The sequence below is a fragment of the Melozone crissalis genome, unplaced genomic scaffold (assembly GCF_028551555.1).
Source record: "Melozone crissalis strain CALT ecotype California unplaced genomic scaffold, PUWL_Pcris_2 ptg000046l_1, whole genome shotgun sequence".
Lineage (NCBI taxonomy): Eukaryota > Metazoa > Chordata > Aves > Passeriformes > Passerellidae > Melozone > Melozone crissalis.
In genome coordinates, this window is record NW_026535824.1 from 8876784 (window position 1) to 8889874 (window position 13091).

Here is a 13091-nt window from a genome sequence, read left to right on the forward strand (position 1 = left end):
GGGCAGGGAATGCTCCCTGTGGATTTTTTGGCATCTCCTCAGCAAAGGGCAAAGGACTGAGCCTGGAGGAGTGGGGAGATTGGCCCAGGCTCTGTCGTTGTTCAGGATCCCCGAGTGCAGCAAACGGGAGAGTTCCCGGCTGGGAGAGGCCCCACTCAGAGGGAGTCGCTGGCCCAGGAGAGCTCCAAGGGCTCCTTTTGGAGCGCTGTTTGTAGGGCCCCAAGAGAGGGGCTTCAGTCCCAGCAATGGTTCATCCTGGCCGCACTTGGCACCAACAGCTTTCTTTGGCAGTGTGAGAACAGGGATGTTGTGCCACTGAGGGAACAAAAACAGTTCCCAGGCTGCTCCTAAAGGAACCAGGAGCTGGCTGGGCAGCAGCAGTGCCTGGAGCAGACAGTGTTTGTGATGAGCTGCAGAGCAGCTGAGCCCAGGGGCTGTTGGCCAAGGCCGAGGCCCAAGGAGCATTTCTCAGCTGTCAGGGCGACCTGAGAAGGGGAGGGGGGAATGCAGCAGCACAGGGCCCATGAAACCAAGGGACCATTGTGACACTGTAGGGTCCTGTGACACCAAGGGACCACTGTGACACTGTGGGGCCTCATGGAATCATGGAGAGCACTGTGACATTGCTGGGCCTAATGGAACCAAGGGGATCGTGCTGACTCTGTGTGGCTCCATGGAATGTAGGGATCATTCTGATACAGCAAGACCCCATGGAGCCAAAGGTCCATTGTGACATTGCAAGTCCTTATGTAATCATGGAGAGGCCATTGTGACACTTCACAGCCTCATGGAACGCAGGGGCCATTGTGACACTGTGGGGCACCATGGAGCCAAGAAGATCATTGTTACACTGAGGGGACTCATGGAATCATGGTGTGAAGGTCCGCCCGAAATGAACGGGTGACGAATGATTTTTGGGTGCAAAAATAACCAACAAAGGCACAGGGGTTTTGCAGTAACAAATCAACAAGGTGCAATTTTATTGATTATAACCACAGCTAAATATGCATTAGGTTAAGGGATCCGGGGAAGAGAAGGGTAAGACAAGGAAAAAAGGGAGGAAAGAAGGTCAGGGAATGGGGTATAGCTACCAAAACGTGAGGTCTTTGGGGTCCTGCCGCCGAAACTCGCTGGTACATGTCTTGGGGAGTACTCAAAGGACAGTCGGACCGAACCCCAATATATATCTTAGCTGGGGGAAGGGTAGCTGAAATTAGGTTTCTATGGAGGGGAGAAGTCCATTGTTTTCATGGCCGAATGCTCACAGGTACGTTAGGTTTTTCCCCCTCCCTGAGTTGGGAGGGGGTACAGTCCCAGTCTCTGGAAGGAGGTTGCCATGGGGGTGCCATGAGGGTGCCATGGGGGTGCCAATAGGGTGCCAGAGGGGTTCTTGGTTCCTTGATGAGGGGATTCGCATCTCTGTTGGTCCATCATGGTGGTTGAAGACAGGCAAGAGGGGTGTTCTCATGGAGCGGGGGGGGAGCCACCCCAGAGCTCAGTCCAGCCAGATCAGGAGTTTGGAAGAAAGTCCAGTTCAATTGTCCAGAAAAGGGCAGCATGCCCCCTTCGAGTACAGCATGGCATGTTCTGCAAACATCACTTGTGAGCACACTAGATAAGCAGGAGACTTTCTTTCCCAACTGGCTCAGCAGTTTTAACCCTTCGGTAGTTCTCATGACAATTGTGAGGCAAAAAATGAAGGATTTTCAGATGGACTTCTACAGACACCAGCTCAGGCCTGCAGCCACAGCCCGTTGCCAGGGCAACCATTGGCAGCCCCATCCCCAGGCTCATGGGATCCCAGAACCACAGAATTGGCTGAGCTGGGAGGGACCCATCAGGATCCTCCAGTCCAGCTGCTGGCCCTGCACAGGACACCCCAACAATGCCAGCCTGGGCCTGGCAGCGCTGTCCAAACGCTGCTGCAGCTCAGAGAGCCCTGGAGCTGGGACCCTTCCCTGGGGAGCCTGGGCAGGGCCCCAGCAGCCTCTGGGCAAAAACCTTTTCCTGACATCCAACCTGAGCCTGCCCCGACTCAGCTGCAGCCGTTCCCTCCACTCCTGTCCCTGGGCACCAGAGGGAAGAGGTTCCCACAGCCCCAGACAGGGACCCGCTCCCAAGGCTGTTGCCATGGCCACAAGGGCTGGGACCAGCTGGGATGCTCGGTTTCCATGGACAGGGGTGCAGGAATGGGATTCCCCAATTTCCTGTTCCCCTCAAAACCGTGCTGCCCTCACTGCCCTCCCGCCTCCCATGGAAAGCACAGAAGGCAAAGGTCTGGTCTGGGACAAGAACAATTTATTAGGAACAGGAACAAGATAAGGGACAAACAGAACTGAAACAATATTGATAACAGAAGGGATAAATGAAACAGTTTACTGGGAAAACTAAAACACAACTCACTGGGTCTTCCTGGCCACAATTTCCCCTGTTTGGAAAGGACACCCTTCTTCTCAGGGAGAGAGAGAGAGAGTGTCCTTTTATGAACCTGGGAATTCTCTGAGGTGCGAGAGAATGTAATGACACAGCCATGGCAAGACCCTCATGTTTTTCAATGCCACATCATGATACTGGTAGGGGCAGGAAACGGGACAGGTGTCTTCCCAGCATGGATCATGGGGAACATGGATCACCAGGGATCTTCCCAATGCGGGATCTCCCATGGGGGATGAAGCTGGAGTGGTACATAAAGCTGTTCCTGCATTTGTGGCATTTGCAGGGCTTCCCTTACTGGTGGCTCCATTGGTGTCTGGCCAAATTAGAGCTGATGATGAAGCTCTTCCCACACTGGGGACACTCATAGGGCCTCTCCCCTGTGTGGATGCGCCGGTGGATGATGAGGGTGAAGTTGTGCTTGAATCCCTTCCCGCACTCAGGGCAGTGGAAGGGCCTCTCATCTGTGTGAATCCACTGGTGGCGGAGGAGATGTGAGCTGGTCTGAAACCTCTTCCCACATGTGGTGCACTGGTAGGGCCTCTCCCCAGTGTGGAGGCGTTTGTGGGTCACAAGGTTGGATCTGTAGCTAAAGCCCTTCCCACATTCCCCACACTCATAGGCCCATTCCCCAGTGTGGATCATCTGGTGGCTGATCAGGTGGGAGCTCCTCCTGAAGCTCTTCCCACACTGCAAGCACTTGTGGGGCTTCTCCCCATCATGAAGCTGCTCATGGACCACCAGCTCTGAACTCTGGCTGAAGCTCTGTCCACCTTCCTGGCTCAGGGTGGCTCTTTCTTCTTCAGAGCACCCTGGGCTGGGTTTGCAGCCCCTCCTCATGGGGGATATATGAGGTTTTTCTTCCCTGTTGGATTCCTGTGTGTTAGAATCACTCAAAACAGCCTCTTTCACGAGGTTCTGCCATGCAGATTTTTCCTCCCTGGTCTCCATCCTCAGTTCCTTCCCTGAGGAAGGAAGGACAAGGACAGGATGGGATTTGGCTCCGTGCCAGAGGGAAGGGGAAGGAGATCCCCCCAGTGCATCCCCGGCAGGATGGCGTTGGCAGCAGGGTTGTCCTGCAGCTGGGGGCTGTGCTGGGCTGGGAGATGGAGCAGGAGAGAGGGGGAAATAGGAACTGACTTCCTCCTCACCTATCTGGGTGTCCCGGGGCTCCTTCCTCTTCCTCACAGCCTCCTTCTCCATCCAACCAAGGTTTGGGAATGGGAAATCCTGTTCTGGGAAGAAAACAAAGGGTGCACACATTGTCTTTTGTACTGGTTTGAAGGCAAACCTAGGGAGGGTCTAAACCAGAATTACAATTTAAAAGAAAACTAAGATCAAGGCAATGATACAGAAACACTGCCTTAAACTGACAGAGTCAGGATATAACCTGACACCCTGTTGTTCAGGGTGGTGGCAGCAGTGCCATTAAATGGTGGCTGCAGTCCTGTTGGAGTGATGAACGTGATTCTGTCAAAGCAGCGATCCTGTAGAAGGGTCTGGTCTTCCTGTGGAGGTCCAGTGGTGGTTCTGGAGCTCTTGTCCTCTGGGAATCCAGTAGGCAAGCTGCTCCTGGTGTAGCAAAGTGTCAGCTTATATCCAGGTAGGAATGCTTGGATCCTCCCCCTGGGCGGAGCATCCCACAATGGGAGGATGGAATTTTATCAGTCCTGCAGTGACACTCAATGGCCCATTCACAGAAGATGTCTCCCCTCACAGAAGATGTCTCCCCTGGAGGGCGTTATCAAGGGTGAGTCATGCAAGAGATAAAGAACACTGCCCCATCTGTTTATAGCAGTTGCTGAAGGTGGGGATTGAAAACATGCATTTGGTTACATCTTGCATGGCAACCTGAAACAGCGGGGTAATCCCTGCTCAGGGGGTGAACACCACCCCCCTTACCCAAACTGGCTCAGCTGTAAAACCCCCACCCTGGGAAAGCCACACAAACACCGGGGACAATGTCACACTTACCCTGCCCCAGGGGAGGGCTCTTTTTCCTCTCATTCCCTTCCTGTACCCCCTTTTCTATCCCATTTACTGTTCAATAAAATTCATTTTGGGTTTGGTCTCATTATCACCTTAATTGGGCCAGAGGAATCTCTCTAACACTTTTCTTAACCAGACTCACCAGACTGTGAAATTCTGTTGGCACAGTGAGTTTAGGCACTGTTCTCTGACCCCAGGTGCCTTTGGCAACAGCATGGTTCCCTCCTCTAAGGAGGTTGTGGTTCTCTCTGGAGGAACTCTTTGAAACTGGGCTGCAGCTTCCTCTGAGTGACTTATGGGAGAACTGATGAGGTAAATCGCCTTTGTGGGCCCGGAGTGTAAAGAAAATATTTTGTTGTCCTTCTATTACAGCGACCTGATGAAGGTCTTCAGGGTAAGAGAAGTGGACGAGAATCTTGGTTCATGATCAGAAGGCTGGATTTATTGATATATGATATATAATACATTATAACTATACTAAAAGGAATAAAGAGAAAAGTTGCAGAGGCTTGCTAAGCTAAGAATAGAAAGAAAAGAATGAATAACAAAGTTCTGTGTCCAGCAGAAAGCAAGGACCAACTCTCCCGTGAGTGGTCAGCAAATCCAAACACTCACAGAAGACCAATCACAGATGCTCCTGTTACATTCCACATCAGCAGATAATTATTGTTTGCATTTTTCTTCTGGGGCCCCAGCTTCCCAGAAAGGACAAATCCTAAAAGAGAGGATTTTATGAAAAATGTCTGTGACATCCTTCCTTGAAATGTTTTTTAAAATCACAGGAGGAAAGGGAGCAAATGATACCAGCGAGACTGACAAGGTTCATTCACCCCATGGTGAGGAACACAAGGCTGCTAAAAGTCCTACAAGAAGCTCAGCTCAAGTAGCTAAATTCCCAAATAACTCCTGAATTCCCAGGCTTGAGTGCTTTGTGAAATGTGAGAGTCATTTTTCGCTTCATCCCTGTCACCTTTGTGACAGCTACAAAGAGTTTACTTTCCTTTTAATGACATCTGTATTGGGCTGAATTTACACTTTTATCAGAATGTGCTAGCAGCTGAGCTGGAGCTGTGCAGGAACCAGTGGAACTTGGAATTGCCACAAAATTGCTTGTACTGTCAGTTTATTAATGTTTGTGATTTGTTTGTCATCACATCTGACTTGTGGGAAAATCAAATATTCATCAAAGTGATTTATGCAGAGTCAAGTTTGATTTCTGCCAAATTATTTTTCACAGTGCCCAGGGGATGCTTGAGGGGTCTCTGTGCCTCTCGCCCTGGGGGATGCTTGGCAGGGATTTGGGGGGGTTGTCCCTGTCCCTGTCACCCCAGGCCATTGCCCAGGGGCTGTCCCTGTCCCTGTCACCCCAGGCCATTGCGTAGGGGGTCTCCATCATTTTCACCCCAGGGAATGCCTGGGGGGTTTCCCTCCCTCTCACCCCTGTGCCAGGGGGTGCTCGGGGCAGTCTCTGTCCCTTTCAGCGCAGGGGATGCTCGGGGGTCTCTGTCCCCTCACCCTGGGGGATGCTTGGGGGGTCTCCTTCCCTCTGGCCTCAGGCAATGCCTGTGCAGGGCTGGGGACCAGGGGCTCTGTGTCCCTCTCACCGCTGAGGGTGCTCAGGGCTGGGGGACTCTCCGACCTTCTCACACCTGCGGAGGTCAGGGGGGGTCTCTGTCCCTCTCAGCCCTGCTGCGACCCCACCCAAACATCATCGGGGTCAGAGGGACAGAGACACCCCCAAACCCCCAGAAGGGCTGAACCTGGGATTTGGTTTGGGGCTGAGGATTTAGGAAGGGGCTGGAATTGGGGCTGGGCTTGCAGTTGGGGCTGAGGTTTGGATTAGAGCTGGGATTGGGGTTAAGGCTGGACATGGGATTGGCTTTATGGCTGGGGTTGGGATTGAGTCTGGGGCTAGACAAGTCTGGCACTGGGATGAGATTAAATACAGAACTGTGAGTGTGTCTATACGTGGAGTGAGATTGAGACCAGGATCAGGGTCAGGTTTGGGACTGAGCTCACCCAGGGCAGGACAGGGAGGATGTCACTGCAGGATGTCCCTGGCGTAGTTCCAGCCCTCCTCAGGCACCTCCAAACATGGGGAGCAGCTGGGTGCCCCAAGATCCAGGTGCTCGCACGCTGCTACTCAATACCAGGTGAGCATTTCCTGAGGGCAGCCCTGACTGTGACCCTTGGGGCTCTGGGATCAGCCCTCACATCCCTGTGGGAGCAGCAGCAGACAGGATGAGAGATTCCCCCGCCCCGTTTTTCCTGTGGAAGGGTGAAGTCCAGCTGCCCTTTTCTTCTGGTGCCTCCTCCTCTCCTCAGCTGAGGATGTCAAACACCCCATGAGCAGGAAAATCCCCATTCCCTCTTTCCTTGTGGCTGCAGCCTGGAACATCCACCCAGAATGAAGGACTTTCTGACAGCCCTGCTGAATGACACTGGCAAGAGGTTTGTGAGAAGGGGAAGAAATTGTATTTTGATAGTAAATAAACGGTGCAAAATTATTTCTTTCTGTTATATTCCTTTTCAGTCAGTTTTGGTCTGTTTTCAGAGTGCCACCTTCTCAGCTGACTGTGTTTGTGCCCTCCTTTCTCTCCTGCCTCTCTTTGTCTGCTCTGTTTCTCTCTCAGTGTCTCCCTTCACTCAGGGCAGCTCACACCAAAGACCGTGCCCGGATTTAATTCCCAATTCAGGAGCTACAACAACCATGGGGGAAGTTATGAAGGCTCACAGTGAAATGCCACTGTAAGATCTTGCTCCACTTGGCTTTTGGCTCCTTCTTGACAGCTTTGCCCTCAAGGGCAGGAACATCTTTTCATAGCGGAGAACTGGAATTCCAGACCCTGGCAGTGTGTGCCGTGGATCCCAGAGGGGCATTCCCGAGGCTGCCAGGGTGCTGCTCCTGCCGTGCCTCCCAAGGAGCTTCTCTCCCAAGGGGAGAAGATCCAGCAGCTCTGTGGGCTCCCAGAGCACACAGCAAAGGTGGCTTTGATGGAAATTTTCCAGGGACTGGGGTGGGAAGGGACCCTGTCCATGGATTACGACCCCGCGAGGGACAGACGCCTCTGCCCGAGTGAAGGAGCGAATGAGAGCGTGGGAACGCAACCGACGATTATTGAACGTGGACTGAACGGAACAAGAAATGGGGAGGAGAAAGGGAGAGAAAGAAATCCGGAAGAGGTCTCAGAGAACATAAAGAAATGGGAAAAGGTTCCCGCCTGGACTCCGCAGCTCCCAGGGACACCCGCCGGGCGTAGCGCCTTTTCCAATTCCAGGCAATCAGAGGACGCGGTAAACAATTTCCATCCAACCAGAGCTTTTCTCTTCGATGACTCACCGGTTGCCAGGCGGGCCCGCAGAGCTGGCGGCCCCGGAGCGGAATTTGGGGCTCGGGCCGGGGGACGGATCCGCCCCGGGGGGGTCCCCGAGCCCCCTGCCCAGCCCTGGGGCCGATCGGGGGCTCCCCCACCCAGCAGCCGGTGCTGCGGGGCCGCGGGACAGAGCGGTGGGAAAGGGGGGTCCGGGCTGGCAGCGGAGGAAATGCGGGAGGAAGAGGAGGGAGAAGAGGAGCAGGAGCGGGAGCGGGAGAATCGCGGCGCTCGCAGCGCCCGCACGCCGAGCATCGCCCCAGCCCCGAGCCGCAGGGGAGGGCGGAGGCCGAGCTCGCCCCGGCTCCAGCCAGGGGTGTCTCCAAGAGGATTTTTTGGAGAGTGTTCGGAGCCGGCAGATCCCGGACTCGAGTCCCGGGTATCTCCGGGCTCCCCAAGAGGAGCTTTTTCGGGGGGAGAGGAGCCGCGATCGCCCCTCGGGAGGGTCCCGGGGGGTCCACGTGGGGATGGCCCGGTACCGACGGGGCGGGACATTGGTTTTGGGGATCCCCGTGAGAGCCGGGGCTGTGGAACGGGGGACCCCCGGGGCGGGGAGAGGGGAAGGGGCGATACCGGAGCTGGGGCACCTCCGGCAGCCCGGAGATGAGGCGGGGACGGGACCCCCTGACCCCGACAGGGGTGTCCTGGGGTGACTTCATGATGCTCGTACCCCATCGGTCTGTTTAGCCCAGAAATGAGTTCTGCACCTTTAAGGCTGGTTCTGAGAGCGAAGGGGAGGAGGAAGAAGCAGCAGTTTGTTTTCAGAAACTGTACTCACTCCTCTACATTCCAGCTGCTGGATGGACAGAGAGCAGGACAGAGCTCTCCTTTGCTTTTAGTTAGTTTTTAGCTCGCTGAGGCAGAGAAGTTCCCTGGACTGTGGTTTTTCTTTTTCTTTGGAGCTGTTTAAATCTGCTCTGGATTGAACACCCAGAACACCACCGGCAGCTCCTCCGTGAAGCCCACTAGGACGGGCCTGGGCTGAGGCATTTCCAGCGCTGGATGGACTGATAAGAGGCTGATAATAGACTGATAAGAGACTGATAAGGCACTGATAAGACACTGAGTGCACAGAGCTACAACTCAAGGAGGGACTTTCAGAGTTTGTCATCTATTTTGGAGCAGCAGGAGTTTTCATTGCTTAATATTGTTCAATTTTTGTGCTGGTGAATGCTTTGCCTGTAGAATAAAGTTTTTTTCCACTTTTCTCCCCGGAAATATTTTCCCGGACTGGCTGAGGGTGGGGCTGCTGAATCGGCATTCTAGAGGAAGCTCCTTTTGGAGGGTTTCAACCGATTTTGCCTTAAACTAGGACAGGGTGGTGGAAAGAAAGGGGAACCCCAAGTGGCTGGACTGAGGGGAGGCTGGAGAGGGGGACCTTGGGACCCCAGAACCTTCCAGAATCCAAAAGCAGGACCCTGGAGAGGGGGGATCCCCAGGACCCATGGGATCCCCAGCAGCCCTGAGATGCGGGACCAACCATAACCCAAGAGGGATGAGACTGGAAATGGGAAACTCCTGGTGGCTTTTTTTTATTCACTCTTGATTTTTGGACATCAGGTGACTTCTAGAAATGGACATGGGTTGGAGGAGTCCGCAGCCCAAGGCATTCACACCTTGTTTTTCCCCAAACCAGGATTTTCCCCAAACCTTCCCACTGTGACATCCCCCCTGTCCCGCTCTGGGTGAGCTCAATCCCAAACCTGACCCTGATCCTGGTCTCAGTCTCACTCCATGTTTAGACACACTCACAGTTTTGTATTTATTCTCATCCCAGTCCCAAACTCATCTATCCCCAGACCCAATCCCTACCCCAGCCCTAAAGTTAATCACATGTCTAGCTTTAACCCCCATCTAAGCTCTAATCCAATCTCAGCCCCAACTGCAAGCCCAGCCCCAATTCCAGCCCCTTCCAAAATCCTCAGCCCCAAACCAAATCCCAGGTTCAGCCCTTCTGGGTCTTTGGGGGTGTCTCTGTCCCTCTGACCCCAATGATGTTTGGGTGGGGTCACAGCAGGGCTGAGAGGGACAGAGACCCCCCCCGGCCTCCCCAGGTGTGAGAAGGTCGGAGAGTCCCCCCAGCCCCGAGCACCCTCAGCGGGGAGAGGGACACAGAGCCCCTGGTCCCCAGCCCTGCACAGGCATTGCCTGAGGCCAGAGGGATGGAGACCCCCGGAGCATCCCCTGGGCTGATAGGGACAGAGACCCCTGAGCATCTCCTGGGCTGAGAGAGACAGAGACTGCCCCGAGCACCCCCTGGCACAGGGGTGAGAATGATGGAGACTCCCTGGGGAATGGCCTGGGGTGAGAGGGACAGGGACACCCCCTGAGGAATGGCCTGGGGTGACAGGGACAGGAAAAACCACCCCAAGCCCCTCCCAAGCATCCCTCAGTGTGAGAGGCACAGAGACCCCTTGAGCATCCTCTGGGCACTGGACAAAATAAACTTGGCAGAAATCAAAATTGACTCTGCATAAATCACTTTGAAGAATATATGCTCTTCCCAAAAGTAACTTGTGATGAAAGTGCAAACAAATCCCAAATATGAATAAACTGACATTCCAAGAAGTGATGTGGCAATTCCAATATTAATTTCTTCCTGTAGAGCTCCAGCTCAGCTGTTGGCAGGTTTAGAAAAAAGGAAAGTGGAAATTTGGCCCAATACAGATTATTAAAAGGAAGGGAAATGTCGGAGAATGACTTAAAGAAAAGGCCATGAGACATACAATGGAGAGAAAAGTATAAGGGAAAAGTAAAGCAGTTCTTAGCCTTCTGATTTCTATAAACAATTAGACTCTCTCAGGCATCACTTTATAAACAATAAAGTTCTCAGACTGTCTTCCCATAACAAGCAGAACACCGTCTCTGGGAAGGCCTGGCATCTTGGGAACAGATGTAGAAGTTTTGGGAACTCTGGTTCTGTTTTTAATAAACAATTGTAGGTATTCTAAAACAAAGGGAGTGGTTAGAAGTTTCTTTGTTAGCCTATCATAAATCTGGATTACAGAATATGCATGAAGTTCATTAGCACTGTTATTTAAGGTGATTGATTGATCAATAAAATTGGAGTTCGATGCATTACCAGGATGGTCGTTCTCCCTTCACTTCAATAGGGAAAGCTGTGTGCAGCAGTAACAAAGGTGACAGGGATAAAGAGAAAAATGATTGTCACATTTGGTAAAGCCCCCAAGCCTGGGAATTCAGGACTTATTCAGAAATTTATCTACTTGAGCTGGGCTTCTTCTGGGACCATTAGCCGCCTTGTGTTCCTCACTGTGGGGTGAATGAACCTTGTCAGTCTCGCTGGTAACATTTGCTCCCTCTCCTCCAGTGATTTTAATAATTTTATAAGGAAACACAACAAATTATTTTCTTTACACTGGCCACCCATGAAAGCCATTTTCATCATTATTTCTCCCCTAAGTTCCCCAGGAGGAAGGAGCAACTTTGTCCAAGTTTCCAAGAGTTCTTCCAGCAAGAGCCACAACCTCCTCAGAGAAGGGAACCATGCTGTAGTCAAAGGCACTTAGGGTCAGAGAACAGTGCCCTGAACTCACTGCACCAAAATAATATTGCAATATGGTTAAGAAAATTGTTAGAGAGATGCCTCTGCCCCAATTAAGGTGCTAATGAGACCAAATTCAAAATGGATTTTATTGAACCGTAAATGTGAGGTAGAGAGAGAGATGGAAAGAAAGAGAAAAGATGAGTGACAGGGACTGAGACCTCCCCTGGAGCAGGGCAAGTGTGACATTTTCCCATATGTGTGTGGCCTTCTCGGGGTGAGGGTTTTACACCTGAGCCAGTTTGGATGAGGGGGATGGTGTTCACCACCTGAGCAGGGATTACCCCACTGTTTCAGGTTGCAAGGCAAGAGGTAACCAAATGCATGTTTTCAATCCCCATCTTCATCAACTGCTATAAACAGGTGGGCCAGTGTTCTTTATCTCTTCCATGACTCACCCCTGATAATGCCCTCCAGGGAACATATCTTCTGTGAATGGGCCATTGAGTGTCACTGCAGGACTGATAAAATTCCATCATCCCATTGTGGGATGCTCCGCCCCGGGGGAGGATCCAAGCATTCCTACCTGGATATAAGCTTAGCCTTGCAACACCAGCAGCACCTTGCCTACTGGATTCCCAGAGGACAAGAGCTCCATAACCACCACTGGACCTCCACAGGAAGACCAGACCCTTCTACAGCATCACTTCTTGGACAGAATCACGTTGATCACTCCAACAGGACTGCAGCCACCATTTAATGTGACTGCAGCCACCACCCTGACCAACATGGTGTCAGGTTATATCCGGACTCTGTCAGTTTAAGACAGTGTTTCTGTATCATTGCCTTGATCCTAATTTTATTTTTGAATTGGAATTCTGACTTAGACTCTCCCCCTGGTTTGCCTTCAATCCGGTACAAAATTTAGGGTGCTCATTTCTTGTTTTCCTCCCAAAACAGAATTTCCCATTCCTAAAACTTAGCCAGATGGAGGGAGAGACTGCAAGGAAGAGGAAGAGGCCCCAGGACACCCAGGCAGGTGAGGAGGAAGTCAGTGCCCCTTTCCCCCTCTCTCCTGCTCCATCTCCCAGGCCAGCATGGCCCCTGGCTGCAAGACAACCCTGCTGCCAACGCCGTCCTTCTGGGGATGCACTGGTGGGATCTCCTTCCCTTTCCCTCTGGCATGGAGGCAAATCCCATCCTCTCCTTGTCCTTCCTCCCCCAGAGAAGGAGCTGATGATGGAGACAGGGAGGACAAATCCCCACGGCAGAACCTGGAGGAAGAGGCCGTTTTGAGCAGCTCCATGACACAGGAATTTAATGGGGAGGATAATCCCCAGAGATTCCACAGGAAGAGGGGCTCCAAACCCAGGCCAGGGTGCTCTGAGGAGGAAAGACCCACCCTGAGTCAGGAAGGTGAACAGAGCTTCAGCCAGAGCACAGAGCTGGTGGTCAGTGAGCAGCTTCATGATGGGGAGAAGCCCCACAAGTGCTCAGAGTGGGAGAAGAGCTTCAGGCATGGCAGCACCCTGATCAGCCACCAGATGATCCACACAGGGAATGGGCCTACGAGTGTGGGGAATGTGGGAAGGGCTTCAGTTATAGGTCCACCCTTGCGACCTACCAACGCATCCACACTGGGGAGAGGCCCTACGAGTGTCCCGAGTGCCAGAAGAGCTTTCGGACCAGCTCCGATCTCCTCAGGCACCAGCTCATTAACACTGGGGAGAGGCCTTTCTGCTGCCCTGACTGTGGGAAGGGCTTCCAGCGCAAGTCCCACCTCATCATCCACC

General features: G+C 52.8%; 1 protein-coding gene across 1 annotated transcript in view; it reads right to left on the minus strand.

The window, feature by feature from the left end:
• Positions 1-2907: 2907 nt before the first annotated feature.
• The window catches only part of LOC128943524 (zinc finger protein 665-like), a gene marked incomplete at both ends in the record, with an annotated part of 552916 nt that continues 542732 nt past the window's right edge, over positions 2908-13091 (minus strand). The window contains one exon of the mRNA XM_054286442.1: positions 2908-3123. Within this exon, the coding sequence (XP_054142417.1) occupies positions 2908-3123 (216 nt within the window). The remainder of the gene's footprint in view (positions 3124-13091) is intronic.